Genomic DNA, 19,672 nt, shown 5'->3' with positions numbered 1-19,672 from the left:
CTCAGTCCAATATCCTTTTAATTTAGTGTTCCTTAACCCTGGTCATGAGTGGACACAATGTGCACGTTTTTGAATCAGGAATGGTCACCTTGGTCTGAAACAAAACCTCTGCAAACCTTGCAGGTCCCCAAAACAAGGATTGAAGACCACTCTCAATCTTTTTGAATCAAAAGCCAAGCTCATACAGTATAGCCCTCTCAAGAAGACAACACTCCTCCAGAGGGCCAACTCCAGTCCATAGCTATTATGAAATAAGAAAAATGGGGCACCAGATATGAGAAGCAAAAACAAATACTGAAGATAGCTGTGTGACCCTTTACCTTTTCATTTGACGTAGTGAAAATTATCCATTGCGCAAATCTTCTTATGCAACCGCCCTGTTTATTTGGATCCTTTGAAAGAGGGACATAGAAGAGACAGGAGGAGGGAGGAGAAGACGGCGGCGGCTGCAGTGTATTGATCCAAGCAGGCATGTGGCCTCCATCACATGTCCCTGAGAGGATCTGTCTTCCCCAGACTCTCAGGCCCTGGCACACTGCCTCGTATCCACTTTGATCTCTCCTAACATGAATCCCCTGGTCGAAGACACAGTTACCTCAGTACTGATCAGTTAACAGACAATTACTACAGGCAGTGTCAACCCTCCTGCCCTGACCTCCTGCCCTGCACTGTCCAGAGAAGTGTTCTTCAAATGTCTGTTTCAAAACAGGCGGCTAGTCAGTCCCAGACCTGTTTTTTTAGGCTCATGCGTCTGCCATTACTGAGCGTTCTATGACTTTTTACAAAGCTTAATAGCAGTAAACTAGCTAAGTGGGTTGTATGCATCCAATACTCCTGTCTACGAAGGCTTTCTAAAAGCATTACTATCCCATCAGTAATGTAATGCACATATAGGCCAGTAGAGGGCATCTTGCTCAAAGCCCTCTGCATGTGCTGACAGGAGTCAATAGGTCATCGTGGATGAGCAGAGAAAGGGGTTATAATAGGGGCGAATGTCCTTTAATTGACTGGCCTTGTCTACTGCCTGTCATCTGGATACAAAAGTGCGGTTGGTTTATTGCCTGAGGGGGCGGGCCTGCATAAAACCAGGGAGCCGAGAAGAGGAGAAAAGACACAACTGTTAAATTTTTTACCTCAAAGTGTGGGCTAAATTTAGAGTTAGGGCTAGATGAAGTCTGGGAGTCTTCCTCTCATTTGTCGGAATGGATTTTTTTTTTTGCTTTAGTAGGTGTATAGTTTTGGATGCATTAAACACACATTACACTAAATTCAGATTAGTTTCTGATGCTGAGCCCCTGTTATTGTTATTTCTCCTTTATAATGTTCCTTCTCAATGTTAATAGAATCTCATGAGACTCATATCCCCTGGATAATGATTCCTTAGATAAAGGACTCTCTGAAATCCTTTATCCCACACTCATATTGATATTGACCGATATTGTATGGAATTATCGATGTTGGTGCCCGCCACTACTAACCATAGCCCTCTCTTTGCACTGCAGGTGGGGATGTCTGAGGCCGAGCTGAGGGAGTGCAATGAGGCCTTTGAGTCAGAAGAGGGTGATGTGGAGCCGTACCTGGAGACGGAGAACAGCCAGGAGATTCTGGAGAGGCTCAGAGAGCTGGAGGTGAGGCCTGGGGAGGGGAGGAGGAGGGCAAGGCGGGGCGAAGCAGAGCTCAGAAGACCAGCAGCAGTCACAACAATCAACTCTCACCCTCCAAACAACCAAAAGACATTTTGTGATTACTCATAGGGAATTAGCATCTTTACGACTACTACTAACTACTACTACTAGTATAACCACCACTACAAATGCGTTGTTGTTATCAGTGGAAGGAATATCATTAGTATCTCTCATTTAGCCTACTGTTAAGGTGATTAATGATTCCTCTTTGATACATTTTGAACCTGATATCAGGGGAATGAGTCCACCAGGTGTCTCCCTCCTACTGTATAAGAGTGGGTTTTTTGTGTTCCTCTCCCGAAGTGATCTGAATGAGAGCGATGCTGAAGCTCATACAGTGGTATGAGAGTCTACAGCAGCTTAAGGCTTTCAGCAGAGAGCAGGAATAAATATTTAAGTGTGTGCTACTGTACACGTTAATGCAGAACAACGAGAGTGGATTAGAACACTGTGTCACTCAAGGATCTCTGCATTCCATGTATTCACCATGTAGTACTGCACGACATGCTCCCACTCTCGTCTGAGGTTTATACTCAGGTGTCATATGACTGTGAAACTGCAGATAAATGTAGGCGTTGGCTTTATCCACCAATCTAAAAGACTCTGCCGTTAAAGCTTTAAGTGCATGTGTTAAATCTCTTAAAACTGCACACTGGTCCCTCGTGTGACGTTTTCACAACGCCTTTAAGTCTCATGATCCCCGTGGCCTGTGCCCAAGTGGCAGGTTGAGAGGTGGAAAGTGCTTTTTTAAACACTTCATCTCAGCACTCACAGTTTTGTGTTTCATGATCATGCGTTGCACTCGCTGTTGTGTGGTTAAACCCCCTTTGAGTGGCGAGGTCTGCGACTATGAATTCTAGCAGAATTCGTGAATCCTGACTCTTCCTTGTCTAGTCATCCCACACTTTTTTAAGACCCAGAGGACGGCAAATAAGTTAATCTATCCTCTCATGTCACACACACTCTCACAAACACACATAGAACATGTCTTACGTTCTCACACTGTGAAGATGACACACTTTCACACACCATTACACACTCCCTCCACATGCACACATCCTCAGCTGTAGCACGGCTGCGTATCGATGTGTGAATCAGGATGTGATTGCTGTAATTATATTCATTGTGATCGCTCCTCTGTTGTCTTATTTGGCTCACTGAGTGACCCAACCCAATCTTCGTCTCTGATTGAAGCTCGAATCAGAGGCTGATCCAACTCTCCCAGACAGTTATGTGTAACGCTTTACCATTACCTTGCTCTATGCCTCTGTGGTGATGCTGTGGTGACACTGTAGGAAATAGGAACAGTATAGTCTAATAAATATATCCATTGATAAATATAAAACTCAATAGCATTCAAATTGCATGATAGAATGATCTAAAACCAACCTTCATTCAAACCGGAGACACACTGACAAAGTTGCACAGCCTCTTCTTCCAGAAATCTATCAGGCCTCCTGCTGTCACCCAGACCTCTCACAGACAGACAGGACAGAGAGAGACAAGAAGAAATCAATCTACAGAAGCCAATTTTTTCTTTCTTACAAAACACACACACACACACACACGCACACAGTGACATTTTAGATACCCAGGGACTTTTGGATATTAAAGGGCCGCTTACATGGCCCTTTTACTAAGGCAACCACTGCATCACAGACCTGAAACAGAGCCAGATTGAATTGAACTCTATTGGCTTGCCTGTCTCACACACACAGACACACACACAGACACACATACACACACACACACACACACACACACACACACACACACACACACACACACACACACATACTAGACAGTCCAATGATTTTTTACCAAGAGACATTCATTGAGTTGCAGAAGCTAGCCTCTGTTTGATTTGCTCTGCCTTAAAACCTTATAGACAAGTAGATCGAAACACTGTGTTTTCTCTGCTCAGTGGAAATCAGAATCGATAGTGCAGGGAAATGGTTTGGTCTCCTTCCCTTTACCGTCCACTGCTCCCTGGTCATTGAGCACTTAGGCCTGTCACAGTTGCTTGTTAAGGAAGGACCACTATCTATGAGGGCTGTTTTTATGTGCAACAAGACCTCATTTTCTAAGGACGCAATTTTTCCTTTCATTCGTTGTCTATTGGCTCTCTCTCGCTTCCTCTCCCTCTCTCTCTCTCTCTCTCTCTCTCTCTCTCTACCTTTTATTCTTATACCTGAAACCCGCCATCTCTCCCTTTTGTTTCCATATCCCCTCTTTCACTCTAAATCTTTTTGCTCCCTCAATCAGATTACTTCCCCTCTTTCATCCATTCTGTCCCCTATGTCAGCCCCTGGGTTCTATCATCGCCACGGTGACATGTTCAAACCTTTGATCACGGCATATAAGACGGTGGCCGGATTCTCTTTGATGAGTTCACCAGTCTGCACCTATTAGAGGAAGGAGGAGAAGAAGAAGAAGAAGAAGAAGAAGAATGGAAAAACAGTCCCTCTCCTTGTTCAGTTGTAGATCTTCCTCTACTCTCCACTTTCTTCCACTCTCTCGCTCTCTCTGTCAAATTCTCCATGAAATTAAAAAGAACATATTGTCGGGGGAAGATTTATACATCAGTCGAATGCACTGTGATCATGAGTCAGAGGACTGGATGCATCTCTTGAGTTTGATCTTTGTGGTCAAATTAATACATTTAATAGTTAATAGTGTGTTATTGTCTCCCACAGGCTGAGAATTCAGCTCTATCCTTGGCGAATGAGAGTCAAAGGGAGGCTTATGAAAGATGTCTAGACGAGGTGAGTTTTCATATAGAACTATACATTCTGCACAGCTTTTCTACTCTGCTATGGCTTCATGTACTTCCATCCAGCACTTTATGCAACACTGATTTTGTCAAAAGTTAACCTTGAGGTCTTTTTAATGTAACTATTGCCATTGTCTTTCAGGTGGCCAACCATGTGGTACAGGCCCTTCTGAATCAAAAGGTGAGTCATGGTGCATTGAAGGTAATCACTGATGCTCAGACCAAATGGTCTAACTTGGAGCTTTTCTGTAACAAATTCTTGGCAATTCCTTGGAACCCATGGGGTATGCAGGCTTTTGTTCCAGGCTAGTAACACTGCAGTACACTGTGTGTGCGTGTGTGTGTGTGTGTGTGTGTGTGTGTGTGTGTGTGTGTGTGTGTGTATGTGCATGTCTTAGGACCTGCGGGAAGAGTGTATAAAGCTGAAGATGCGTGTGTTTGACCTGGAGAGGCAGAACAGGACCCTGACTGAGCTCTTTGCCCAGAAACTACACCCCCAGGCCAGCACTCTGCAACAGGTACAGAACGTGCGTGTGTGCATGTGTGTTAAAAAGTTGTTCCTATCCTTTTACATTTTTTTCAAAATATTTAACTAATTTGTCAAAGGTGTATTCAGAAAAAGCACTTATTCGAAAAGAAAACTTGTTATGAGCACTGAAAGCCATGCTGTTGAAAGTGTGACCAGAGAAGGACTGAAAAATCAGTCAGATCTCAGAATATGTCACATGGCTAATGAGAAAACATCTGGCGTTTTTGTTTTTTGTAAAGACTGTAGTACTTAGGCAGAGGACTCAAATGCACAACTCAGAGACAAAGCTTAAATCCAATAGAATAATCTTTACTTTCAAAAAGGTTCGGTACACAGGTAGCCAGTCAATGGGTAGGCAGATAATCCAGGAAGGGGGTAGGCAAAGCAGGGTTCGGTACACAGGTAGGCAGTTCAAAAAGGCAGGCAGATAATTCGATAGGGGGTAGGCAAAAAGGCAAAGTCAGAAAACCAATTGTAGATCAAAAAAATCTGGAATACTTAACACGAGGAAAATAGCTGGGACATATGGTACAAAGACAAACTGACACAGAGATGGGAGAACACAGACTAAATACACAGGGAAGGATGATGAGGAACAGGTGATGCTAATCAGGGCGGGGTTGACAATCACACAGGCGGGAAACACACACGGGCAGGTGGTGAAGTGTCTGAAAACCAGAGACGAGGTGAGGAACACAAAAATAAACAGGAAACAATCAATTAATAACATGAAACAGAGACAAACATAAATTATGGAGCAGAGCGAGACGTTAATTTTTTATTTTTTTTGCAAAGATCAGACACTATCACATCTCATTTAAAAATCAGTCAAGCTACAAATGCGTATGAGCAGAAAAAAAACTTCAATCCCTTGAATTTGGAAAATCTCATCACTGCCAGTGTGTGTGTGTGTGTGTGTGTGTGTGTGTGTGTGTGTGTGCGTGTGTGTGTGTGCGTGTGTGTGTGCGTGTGTGTGTGCGCGTGCGTGTGCGTGCGTGCGTGCGACGCGTATCTAAACTCCACCAGGGAAAGAGAAGCTTTTAGGCTACTACCATCCGCTTCTCCTCTTCTTTATATAGTGTTCTATCAATGTTTTAGAACATAACCAAAGCATTCAATCAGTGTTTTATGTAAAGGGAGAGAGAGAGTCCTGTGTGTCATGAATGCTGTGGCTGTTTCCTACCTGATAAGCACAGTGGGTCTTAGGTAGGCTAATCTGCTTCCATTTGGGAGGAAGATGAGAAGCTCTGCTATGCTGATTTGATCATCACTGTTGCTTAGGTGATAATTGTGGAAATGTTGCTTGTTGTAATCTGTTTTACAACATAGGCTACATCACGAAGCCTCCAGAAGGTCTATTTATGTTGTACTGTATACTGGTATAAGAGATAAGGTTGATATAATTTTAGATATCATTGTGAGAATCAATGGATTTATATCTTGCTGTTCTTTGAAATTGACCAATACTGGTATCTAAGAATATCTTTGTCTCAAATTATACATTGTCCCTCATATTGTGCCCCATATATGCTTTACTTTTGAATAGTGTGCAATATGGGAAATTTGTTGTCAGTTGGCTCTAGTCAAAACTAGTGTACCATATGGCAAATAGGGTGTGATTTGGGATGCAGACATGAACTGTAACTTTGAGCCTTACACAATCAGCCATTCTACTCCTTATATGTATTCCACATAACAAATCAAGAACAGAACCGCTGTTGTGATGGTTTATGAATGCCTGCTGGGGTTGTTTTACAACACATCAAGTTTCCGTGGGTTTGCCCACAGATTGTCTGTCTTTGATAAAGATGTTCAATGACCTTGGTTATATTTTTGAGTCTTTTGAAGTATGTGACACAGGGGCACCTTTGTCTCTGTGTCTCTCTTTTAGCTTCTGTACCCACCCCCTCTCTCTTTCTTCATCTCTGTTTGTTTATACCGACTCTGTCTCTCTCTCTCTCTCTCTCTCTCTCTTATCAGTTCTATTAGTATTCCAGTTGCTACACAGCAGCAAGGGCAGAGGCAATCTGCTGCAGAAATCTCAATACAGCATTTAATCTAAACAAATTTGGCCTGTAATTGGCAAGAGAGTAAAATGGCACATTCTATTACTGTAAATGAAAATTGAAACTGTCCCCTACTCCCCCAAATCTCCCCCTCTTCCTCCCTCCTCAATTCTGAATTCTTCAGTAGCTCTCTTTGTGCCTCTCTTACCTGAACCTCCCCTCTCATGCAGAGTAAGTGCCTTTTCCCTTGCCGTCGCTTCCTTTTGTGATAAATAATAAGCATGGGGGAATCTGATGCTCACTGCCGAATGCAATTTAATTACTCTGAGCTGAGATTGGAATGAAAAGAGGCTGGCCCACTCCGATAATGTTATTTTCTGTCTGTATTAAGGAGGCCAGGTTAGGGGAAATATGGAGAGGATGTGTAGAATTATAATACTCAATATCATGCCTTAACTGACATTCCACTTTCTCTCACCTTCTAGTTGCCGCTGGTGTCTGTCCCGGAGCACAGCACAGAAGCACTAATGATGGGAAGTGAGAAACTCATGGTGTCACAAAGTCCGGGGGAACTCAAGGTGAGGGGCTGACCCAAAGAAATCAAAGCCAATCGGAACCATCCAATCTCTTTCTGCCATCTTGTATATTATAGCTTAGCAAATAATGTTTTTATTTGTTTTGCCCCCCCCTTACACACACCGACACACCTTTACCTCGCCTCCCCTAGCATTTGCCATGCACAAGGGCTGCCTGCATTCAGCTAATCACATTCCAGACATGTTGATTTTCGTATTGAGTAGGTTCCCCCAGTGGCATGATTGACATCACCATTCCCAGTATTAATTCAACCACAAATCAATATGACTTAAGGAGGGTTTGTTCACTCGATGCTCTAGCATCACCGCTGCATTTTCTCCTGTGAGAGTTCTCCTGTTTTTACCCAGACTCACCTAAGTACCCCCAACAGCTCTCAGTGAGCCCCTCTGTAATGTTCTCACTTTAAATGGCCCGACATAATCGCCGGCCTTAGAGGCAGCACCAGACTCCTGCTGACAAACAACCGAAAAACCAGTGAAGGTAAAGAAAAAGAGAGAGGGAGGGAGAAACCCAGTCATTTCAATCCTGAGGGCAACTGATTGGTTTCTCCTCGTAAGGCAGGGACAGGGGTGTCAAATTGAATATAGATTTTTGTTTTCCCTCTGAACACTCACACAATACACTTTCCTCTCTTTCTCTCTCTGTTACCCTCTGTCTTCTCTCCTCTGTAATTCTGTGAGGGTTTATATCTACACTTTATATCTATCAGCCCTCCTCAGGTGATGTTTTTTTCTCAGCTTCCAAATCTCAAAGCAGTCCTGCTGTCATCCCTTAGTTTCTGGATTGTATTTCACCCTCCATTCTATCCCTGGGGTTTTAAAGAAGAATATAATAGTGGAGGGAAAGTTTTTGTGTCAATTTAGTGTGACCCCACACGACTAATCACACACACACACACACACACACACACACACACACACACACACACACCTTCTCTTTCGTTGATGGTGTACACTGGTGAAAGTAAAGCCACTCTCAGGGAAGATGGTGCTATTTGTTCTACCACCACACTAAAGGTGCTATTTGTTGAACCTGTCTCAATCCATCTGTCAAGGCTTTATATGATCACTCATGTGGTAGCCCTTACTCTCTGTGATCTATATGGACCATGTGTGAAGTGAAGAAATGTGTTGACTGAATCACATACAGCCCCCCTCGCCCACACCTTCAGCTAAGCTCTACACTGCTCCCAAGTTCCCAGACACTGATCCAGGTGCAGGTCTCGTGCAGACTGTATATACTTCTGCATATATATGGGCTTATCAGAGTTTCAAGGTGCAGGCAGGGAATTTATTATTAGGTGGACGTAAATCATTGCATCAGTATGGCCACTCTGAAGCAGTGGCAGAGGAGTTTTCAAAGTCACTTCAGTCAACTGGATTTGTCAAATTGACACGCAATAGCTCTTTGAGTTCACTTGGGAGAGATTAAGAGAGATTGAAAAAGGGGAAACAGTGCACAGTGTAGGCTGAGGTAATCGAGCGGCTTCAGTGTGGACCCTTTTCTGTAGAAGTTAGTCCTGTCACCTGGATTCATCAAATTGACATGCAATGGCTTCGGGGAATGCCAGCAGCAGTGAAAATAATGACAAGGGTGGCGAATGCTCTGTGTAAGCTAAACAAGCGGCACCAACTCCCCTCCACATCTGTCTTAATTTGATAATCCCCAGAGGTCTCCGCTGGCGGTGACTACTTTTAGTTAACAGATTGGCTTCTCTCCAGGAGGGGCGGGCAAGAAGTGGGCGGAGAAGTGCGAAGAAGTGTTTTGCTACTGATTACAGAATTAATTGCTTTTTTTTTAATTAAAGATAAAGACAGCTTCTTATGGTTGGCCGGCCATGTGCAACCAAAGTAGCTTCACTCCCCTGTCTTCTCTTCTCCCCTTCTCATTCTGTCGTTGGGGTTATTTCTGCCCCTGTCAAGAATGGGTTCTCAGCATTCCCAGCATGTTCTCTCTCATTGACAGTCATTGGTGACTTGAACAGTTCACAGCAGTGCATTCACTATAAGTGGACCTTATAGAAGACCCCAGTGTCTTTTATCAGTTACAAATGGCAGCGGTTTTAACCCTCCTCGCTTCGTTTTACCCCCTGACAAATGATAGGACAAATAGGAGCAATGTCAGTCTATGATTTAGATATTAATTTCAGACAAAAAAAAGTCATGCAACAGTGCTCCAAATTTGGTTTTGTTCAATATATATATATATTTTCAATTATTATTTTATTTCTTCACTTACAATACACATCACAGATAACAACCAAATGATGTAATAAGTGGACAATGTGTTAGATATTGACACTTTTTTGGGAAGTTTTTGGAAGTTGGTGGTATTGGATAAATAGTAGAGTAATGCATCCTGATGCCTTTGCTCTTGCAGAGCAATGGGAATGGAACACAAAATGGAACAGCAGGCTCAGCCCGGGCCCCAGCCACCTCCATGGAAGCCCTGTCTCCATTCTTCAAGAAGAAAGCACACATCCTGGAGGTCCTGCGTAAACTGGAGGAGTCGGATCCCCTCAAGTTCCACCCGTCCGTCTGTCTCTCCTCCCACCACGACCTTGGCCAGGCTCTGGTCTCCATGGACATGGGTTCCCTGGTATCCTCGGGGGGGTTTTCCTCCCCACAACGCTCTGCGGCACATCCGTCTGCACGCTGCCGCCACTCCAGCTCTGACTCAGACATCCATGAGTACTCCAATGGAGAGGGGGCCCTCCAGGAGGACTGTGGCCAGCCCCGGCAGCACCAGCATGGGGGCTGCCAGTCTTGTCGTATGCTCTCCCAGAAGAGCAGCCTGGACAGCCTGCTGAAGTGTGCCCAGGGTCACGGCGCAGCACACTCTGGAAGAGGGGAGAGCCTCAACAGGCAGGCCTGGGTAGAGGACCAGGGGGCATCGGCACAGAGCACAGGCCTTCCCCTGGCGGCAGCTCTATCCTCTACTGACAGCACACGTCTGCGCTACATGCACAGCACATTAGTGGACTCTATAGAGCAGCCTCCTGAGCTTCTGGGCTCTGACCCGTTCCTCTCCTCGCTAATCCAGGCCTCTAATCTAAACAGGGTGCCAGGGGAGGAAGCTAGGAATATACAACCCCACCAAGACGAGCATCCGTCCATTAAAACTCCTTTTAGGGATGAGGTAGACCCCTCTCTCAGTGAGGATGTGAAGCACATGAATGTCGACGAGGCGTGCTGCTACCTGGAGGTAGAGGCGGCAGCAGCAGCAGCAGCAGCACACAATGTGAAAAACAATGTGCACAGCTCTACCTCACACATCAGCCCAGTTGTAGCAGAAATGGACAGCTCCCATCCAGGGTATCAGGAGCAGGAAGAGAATGAGCAGGTCTGCAATGGACTCTACTTCTCCTCAAATGAGACCTCAGTCTCTAAGAAGGTAGCGGTGGAGTCATACTCTCCAGCTCCTGTACCAGAGAGGACCAGCTCTGCTCAGGCATTGCCACCTTCTGGGAAAAGCAAGCTTGCACTCAGCCCCATCTCCCCCTCCTCCGCTTCAGGCCTTGGTGAAGTCAAGCCCTCCCCCGTTGCCTCCCCGTCCCGGCTGCTCAAGTTCCTGAAAATTCCAACCATTGGGGAGCGTGTGCAAACAGGCAGCCCCCTTCGTCTGAGTCCCCAGCTCACGCGCAGCTCCAAGATCCCCTGCCGGAACAACAACAACTATGAGGTGTATCACTCACCTGTCTTGGCCCGCAAAGCCACCACCACAGAGAGGGAAAAACAACCACCCTCATCCTCCTCTTCCAGTGCAGACCCCTACCCTGCCACTCACTCTGCCCCCACCTCCCCACCCAAACCGGAGGATAACATATTACCCCCTCCCACTGCCAAGGAGACAGTTTACAGCAGCCACTCTGCACCCAAACCTAGTCGCTGCACCAAGGCACCTCCCTCCTCTTCTCAACCACAAAAGGGCTCTCAAAAAGTGCCCCATTACGAGAACGTCTCCGGCTTGTCTGCCCCCTGCCCCTCAAATGAGACTCCTCAGTTCCTGGAGGGGCTGAGGACGTCCCAATATCTACCTTACCACCAAACTGAAGGTCCTGTGGAGAAACAGCTGAAGCAGCAGGAGGAGAAGCTCCTTAGCCCTCCATCACAGCATCTTGACTCATCCCCAGGTACAGGGGATCCTTTCTCTGACCTCGACCCCTCGGACCAGGATACAGACTCTGAGAGCCCTGTCTGGCAAAATCCCCATCAACATTTCAGCCTTCCGTCATCCTCCTCCGCCTCCAGTAAAGCACACAAGGGCAGCAGCTACTCCAGTATGAGGGACCGGCACCAGGATCGTGCAGCCCCAGAGCATAGCCAGCAGAACTGTGAACCCCCTCAGCCTATCAAGTCAGCAGCCAGGAAAGGTGACCCGTCACCTGGGTCTTCCACCCCCAAGAGGCTAGGGGTGGGCCAGAGCAAACCCCAGAGTGATTCCAGTCACCACCCATTCAAAGAGCGCCTAGCTGCATTGGGGAAACTCAAGAGCATAGAGGACACACCGGTAGGCACACAGTCTGTGGACAAGAAGGAAGCACAATGTAACATGGGTAAACCAACAACCACCAACAACAATATTGAGAAAAGCAAGACTTCTGATAGGCAAGGTGAGAAAGGTGGCCCAGAGCACAGGCACCAGAAATACACTGATTCCCTGGATGGAAAGCCCTACCCCAAAACAAGCCTCGCCAATCACCCTCGCCAAGGTCCTCTCCATGAAACAGGAGCCAAATCGTCAGCTACAGCATCTTCCATACCCAAGGGAGAGCAAGAGACATTCTCTCCTCGGATATATGTAGCAAAAGCAGAGGGTCCAAAGATCAAAATGGGTATGTCATCATCCAACACAGAGCCCCCTCCCGTTATGCGGAGCTATGGGAAATGTCCCATCACCCAGAGTCACCATAGTAAAACTGTCCCCAGCCCCCAAAACAGCCCCACCAAAGGCCCATCAAAATCCCCTTCAAAGGCAGGGCAGGCCTCGTCTTACCCCAGAGGGGTAAAGCCCACTCACGAGGACCGGGCCCTGGCCCAGAGACACCCACCACGGCCAGAGGATAAAGGCAAACTCACTGGCGGTAAGAAGAAGACATTTGTCCATGCAGAGAGCTTCCCCCCTCCTCCCCCTCTGCCACCCAGACCCTCTGCTGAAGCCATCCCAAACGAGGACAAGAAGCCGTTCTCACCTGGTCCTCCCGTGCCCCATTCGGCCATTGAGCAGAAGGTGATGCGAGGCATTGAGGAGAACATGATGAAGCTGCAGGAGCAGGACCGAGGCCAGGTGACAGAGACCAAGCAGAAGGCATCCAACGGCATTGCCAGCTGGTTTGGCCTGAGGAAGAGCAAGCTCCCCGCCCTCAGCCGCAAACCAGAGACGTCTAAGCTCAAGATCAACATGTCCTCTTCCTCTGCCTCCGGTGGAGGGGGTAAGGACCCCAAGGCGGTTCCCAGGAAGGTGGTGGAGAGTCTAAACATCTCCAAGCTGATGGAGAAAGCAGAGGACCTGCGGAAGGCACTGGAGGAGGAGCGGGCCTATGTGAATGGGGTGGGAGTAGCCATGGACCGGTCCGGCAGGGGACATTCGTGTGAGGTGGTGATGGACCAGGCTCAGGGTCAGCTGTCACTCATGTACAGAGGGGTGACTGCAGACAACTTCATGCAGCAGCTTCTCAACAGGTGGGATTTATTTTAGCTCATTACAAATGTAATTAATTTTGAGTACATGCAAATAACAATTTTGAGTACATGCAAATAACAGCTAGTGTGTAATATCAGACATGTTGACCCCAATGAGTCAAGTAAAAATAACATGTCAATTTTGATGTTTCTTAGAATTGAATACCTCCAAACTGTTAGACTGACTCCTAATCAATATAGCTACTAGATTGTGATTTTAAAGTTACATTATGGAAGTTTTTGCCATTGGGGGTGGTCTTAAGCAAAAAGGTGTCCCCTAAATAGAAAGGGGAACACCTCCAAAGGTCCATGAGCATCAGCTTATTTTGTCGGTGTTTGTTAGCCTTATCTAAGAATTGTCTGGTTTAATGAGGCAAGAAATTGTGATTGTATGGTTATCATACTCCTATGATATTAATATCAGTCAGCACTCAATGCTAATTAAACTGAGAAGAGTTTTCAAATGGTAGTTTCCCTGCGAGTGTGTTGTAACGTCTTCCTTCTTAAGTCCCTCGACGTCTTGTTCTGGAAACAGGGTGGATGAAAGGGGAGCTCCCAGCTTTGGAATGGCACATCGACGTCTCTCCTTTGACTCTAAGAGGTCTCGACCCATCTTTAGTCAGCAGAGAAATGGGATCAGCCATACCAAGAGTAGGGAAGAGATGGACAAGGTAAACTTGTACTCCTCAGTCTTTTTCTTCAGAAACATACATGGAGTTGAATTAATCAAACAAACTCTACCCACTCACTGTGATCTTATTTGGAGTGTTATAACTTGTTGTTTCAGGGTTCCGATCTGCTTTGCAAGGATGAGGTCACATCAGATGAGAGCTTAGCAGAGTCCATTAGTTCCCAGCACTTTACAGGTAAGGTCAGCAAAAGGCTGAGTCATGTCATATTGTACGTGTGTCACTCATCTTCCTTGACTTACAGTACATCTATGATCACAGATGGCAATGAGATATGCAGATGAATACAATGGATGCATGATCCCTGATTAATAATCATATTTATACTTATGTAGATCTGGTATACCTTCTCTAATCTGACATAACTGTTCCCTCCTCATTGCTTAGGCTCTGGTGCCTCCATGCGCACCCTCGACAGTGGCATCGGCACATTCCCCATGCCTGACTACGCAAGTAGCGCAGCAGGGAAGAGCATCCCCAAGGGAAGGCCCCAGGGTGAGCAAGGGTTCTCTGGCTCTCAGGGGAAACATGGACCTCTGATGAAGGCTCCACGTAAGGCCCGTACGCTGGAGAGAGAGCTGTCGTCTCTGGAGGAAGTTAACCCATCTGTCCTGTACAGTGCAAGACTGGAGGGCAAGGGCCCCAACATTCACCTGTCCAGCACCATCCATGAGGGTATGTAATACTTTTTAGTCTTTTGTATTTCCATCGGCCACTTCATGCTTTTATTTTGTACATGTCTCCCTCTCTGATACTCTGATCTTGATCTTGAACATTAACTGGTCATGGCAACCATGGAATATAGAATCATACAACACCAAAATGTTATGGCACATTACAACTGTGGGCAAGCAAACGTTTCTCCAAATCACAATAAAAAATGCAATTGTCTTTCCATTGATGCAGACATAGATGCCTACGGGTCTCACATGCAAACTCCACCTACCAAAAACTGGACGTTTCCCAATCTGAAAGGCTCTGCTGGAGCCACTGATGTGTATCTGGATGTCCAGGGTGATTCAGGCAGCCAGGGGACCCCCTCCAGAAGGGTGAGTGAGTCATACAGCTGAGGAAATTAACCCAATCTTAAATTGACACCTATGCCATACCCTCTTGAAAAGATCTGATTCTGATCATTCTGTACGCAATATAGAAACACCACCTTTCCATCTAATAGGTTAAATTTTTTTCCATTGGTTGCACCTCTCTGATCTTCTGAGATAAGGGGGTAGGTGGTAGAGGTAGATTTGACATTGGGCACATCTCTGTCTAAAAGAAGACATCTTACACACTTTGTGCTGACGTGCTATATTTCTCATCTGCAGTACTCATCTACTGTTTGTGATGAAAGCTCTGGTCTTTATTCATTTTTAAAGAGATGAGGCAGTTAGAAGAAAAAGCAGCTGGGTCCTTGATCACTTCCTCTGTCATTGTCATCCCTGCTGTGTCAAAGCTTTAGACAAGAGGCCCATTATTTCAACATTATTACCCTCTGCTCCTGGCCTCTAACAAGAAAAATAGAGGAGAAAGGGGAACGAAGAGAGAGAGGAAAGACAGAGAGAAAGAGAGAGAGAAGAAAGGGGAACAAAAAGAAAGAGGAAAGAGAGAGAGAGAGACAAGAAAGGGGGATATAGAGGAGGAGGAGAGAGAGAGAGAGATGAGCAGGGGCTTTTGAGCAGGCTTTGAATTAACTGCATTAACGACAGATCAGATGCAAATGCATAGAAGCCCCATGGCTTTTAACACCAAGCATTGGAGTGTTGTTTTTTTCAGAAGACTCCTCTCCTTTTCTTGAAAAATGTATATCTCTAGGCCATTAATATTTCTAGGGACAGTTATAGCTAATTCATATGAACCCCCCCCCCCCCTCTCTCTCTCTCTCTCTCTCTCTGTCTAATGGCCAATTCAAACTCAATACAGAAGTACTGTAAAGTACCATAATACAGAGTACCATAAAGCTATACTGTGCCTAATTAACAGATGTGAAATGCAAAGGAATGTTGCCCTTTAAATCAGGACTTAAATAATTGAGTCCTAAAATAACTAACTATAGCATCCCTTTGTCCCCCTGTCGCCCTCCTCGCCTTCTCCATTCTCCCGTTTCCCCCTTTCCTTCCCCCTCATGTGCCTGCTTCCCCTCTCCAACAAGAGTTTGAAACAGTGCTCCCCCCAGGGCCCCCTGGCCGCTGAACCAGGTAGCCTCCCCCTGCCCCCCCAGACAGGGCTCAGCCGGCGGGGTAAGGGGCGGACTCCCAGCGCCCCGGAGATGGGGAAGGACGGAGGGCTGGAGCTAGTGAAGGAGAGGCCTGAGGACATCCTGTCCCCCAGCAGACCCCAGGCCCTTGAGACCCCTGAGTCCCTGAGTGACTCTCTCTATGACAGTCTCTCCTCCTGTGGCAGCCAGGGCTGAGGGGGAGAGGGACAGAGGACTAGGGAAGGGGAGCAGAGAGTGAGACGGGCAGGCTGGAACCCTTTAAAACCTATAAAATGCACCCCCATCCTTTTCTTGTGGTGGCCCAACCCCTGAGGCAGAAACAGTGTTTCCTCTAACACACACACACACACACACACACACACACACACACACACACACACACACACACAAAAAGCAGAAAAGCAGCGCATTGCTGGAAAACTCACACACCCTCAGGTTGACTGATGTTCAAAGACACACACACACACAATTTGAGAAACTAGACTGAACATTATGTTGTCCAGAGGAACTGACCAGCACATTCAACTGCACTCTTAACCATTATCTCGAGCCCCCCCACACACACACACACCAACAAGATGCATGGAAATACATTATCTTATTTGAGGCTGCCACATGAGTAAGTACTTCATAAAAAAAATGCAAGTGGGCTCGTCTTCAAGAAGTGGCTGATACCAGAGGGTTTGTATTGTGTGAAGATGTACTGGGCTGCTATTAACTTAAGAAAACAACCAAATGTTACTGCCCACTAAATGTGTTGCAAATGTCAGGACTGATCTTAAACTATTTTTCTTTAAAATTGTCATAGACTTCCATGTTTTCAGTCTTTTTTTTTTTACTGTTTATTTTGAATGTGGTATATCATGTCATTTTTAAGTTAAAGAAAAAAAGTGTGTATGGATGTATATGAGTGTATGTGCGTACGTATGTACTGTATAGAGGTCAGATACTTAATGCAGTGTCTCCACAATAGCTTTGACCATGTCCATGTGCCCTTGACAGGAAAAACAAGTTAGCTGCCATACAGTGTTACAATCTCCATAACAACATTGTCAGCCTATGTTTTATTTATGAACATGTCAGGAATAATGCCATTATGTCAGCATTATGTAGTGTGTGACCGCTGCCACAAGTAATTTATTAATCAACAGAGTTATCATACTCAAAAAGAGACGATAAGTTGAAACAAGGAGCAAAACCCTGTTAGTGTTAGTTAAAGGTTACTTTGTACTCATTTTTTTTTACGTCTAAAAATGTATACTGTATACTGACTATAAAATCAGTTTGCATTCACAGTCCTCTGGAATCTAGAATTCGGCTCAGGCTCCACCTGTGTCTTTAGATTGGCACATAAAAAAACAATTTAAATGACTGACACCATAGATTACAATTCTTTTCTACTCCAAAAGAGAAGTGGCAATCCAGCAGAATAGTTGCTTACTTCTCCAATGTTTGCCTTTCAAAAGCACAGAGACAAACACGCTTTTACACAATAAATGCTTGTACAATTAAAAAAAGACAAATGTATTGACCAGAGTCATGGGAATGTTAAAAAAAGACATTTCAGTACTGTAGATTCTACGACCTTGTGTACGCACAAGTGTTTAGGTAGGCATAGGGGTTGAGTAAGAGGATTGGATTTGAGAGTCCATACATTTGTGTATCTGATGTGAAAAATTGAGGGTGTCCTCATTGACAAGTACTGTATTAAATGTATAATTCCCTCTGGCTGCCAAAAACACAGTTTTGTCTAATCGCATGTAGTTTTTGGTTGTAGCAACCCTGTCTCTGGTGAACCACCTGTTGTTAAATAGTGCAAAGATGTCACCACCCAATGAGCTGAATTGAGTAAAGCAAAGAGGGCATTGGTAAGCAATATTGTGTTTGTACAGATGTTACATACTTCTTTTGATGGACAGAATTTAAGCCGTTTACAGAATATAAATAGTTTTGGGTGAACTGATTGGGATAAGATGATTGGGTAACTTGTTTAAGCACAGACCTGAGAACAGCATCGATAAATACTAAAAAGGACATGGACTCCTCCCTCCTGTCCTACCCATTTACTTCAAGGTAGTTAACCTAATCTATCCGCTCCAACTCCCAAAACTCCTTCAGGGCTAAGACATCCTTGCGCTTCCAACTCTGAGCTGTCATAAGCATGTCATCTTTATAAAATGACATGGATTTCACATAGTTGAAAATTATTCATAATCCCACTTTGAACCTTGCCTGTGCGTCAGCCCCCCTTTCCCATCTGAGCTGACGGAAGAACTACTGTGTCATACCATGGAAATGGAAACCCGACTGTTACTGTATATACACTCCTCTGTGAGAACTGATAGATTTGAGCTGAAGAGAGAGCCTTCCAGACCATCTGCTGCCACTCCACCTTCTCATCCTGATTTGGTTTATGTTGCAAGTGGAGAGGTGCGAACATGACACCCAGAATTAGAATATTCAAATACAAAAAGTAGTATGTGGGACATATTTAAGGCACACTTTATGTGTCTCGAAGTACTGTGAGTGTTCTGCTGTGGCCAAAACAAACAAACTGAATAACAGTAAACAAAACAAGAGTACTTACAATGGTAACTTGTTCATCTCACCTGACATCTCTTGTGTAGGAGCCAATAACCCAATACTTTCTCTACCATACCCTCTTGATGTATTCCTGCGGGAGAAACTGATCCTTGAAGATCCAAATGTGACATCATGTACACCATTGCAACACTATGGTCCCCTAACTGCAAGCCCCTATGGCCTGTCTCTCTGTTAAACATGAGTTAAGCCCAGGTGAGTATCCTTTGCAGTGCCATGTAACCATGGAAGTGTAGACCAGGATTGAGTGTCATTGCGTTGTAGCAAAATCTTGTTTGCTTGTTTGCTTTCTGGACTTGTGACTAATCTCACTTAATTCAACAGAGTTCTTGCAGCTCTCCATTTGTTATATTTATTAACTTATTTATTTTTGGGGGACAAATCATACTCAGATGAACTTTTTGTTGTTTTCGATGTTGTTGGTGTTATTATTGTTATTGCTGTTTTTATTCTAACACCTGTTATTTTTGTACTCTACTCCTTATATTTTATTCTATTGAATGAACTTTTTTTTCATGAGAGGTCTGTCTTTTGTGTTGTTGTAATGACTGGGGTATTCTCATTTTATTACTCTGATGTTGTAAATAGTATTTCAAGGTGCTATGTACATAGCATTTCCACCAGAACTCAAATGAAGCCATAAACCATAATGTATTTTAAAAAGGCAGAATGATACACAATTATGATGATGATGATGATGATGTTAATTTATGGCTTCAAACTAATGCAAGAACCCAACAAATAAAATCCTTTCTCTGAGCTTTCTTGGCATTCTTCATTTATTCATGATAGCCTTCAGTCAAAAGCATCCATGTTGAAAGCGTTCATTTTAACCCTCTTAAGTCTTAGCCCTACTTGACTTTGGAGGTCCGTTTCTCCCTCCCTCACTTTTCTTT

General features: G+C 45.0%; 1 protein-coding gene across 1 annotated transcript; it reads left to right on the top strand.

The window, feature by feature from the left end:
• Positions 1-1,508: 1,508 nt before the first annotated feature.
• Positions 1,509-19,535, top strand: LOC310803291 (nck-associated protein 5-like; the record flags this gene model as incomplete). The annotated part of the gene is made up of 11 exons (XM_083668020.1): positions 1,509-1,628; positions 4,382-4,450; positions 4,601-4,639; positions 4,857-4,976; positions 7,479-7,571; positions 9,970-13,271; positions 13,780-13,942; positions 14,059-14,137; positions 14,348-14,635; positions 14,867-15,009; positions 16,110-19,535. 11 exons carry the CDS (start codon positions 1,509-1,511, stop codon positions 16,368-16,370), a joined length of 4,677 nt encoding a protein of 1,558 aa, XP_083524146.1. The 3' UTR covers positions 16,371-19,535.
• Positions 19,536-19,672: the final 137 nt, after the last annotated feature.

Source organism: Argentina silus (assembly GCF_951799395.1).
Source record: "Argentina silus genome assembly, chromosome: 4".
NCBI classification, from domain to species: Eukaryota; Metazoa; Chordata; class Actinopteri; order Argentiniformes; family Argentinidae; genus Argentina; species Argentina silus.
Note: the sequence above shows the minus strand (reverse complement) of the source record. Positions and strands in the feature narration are given on the sequence as shown.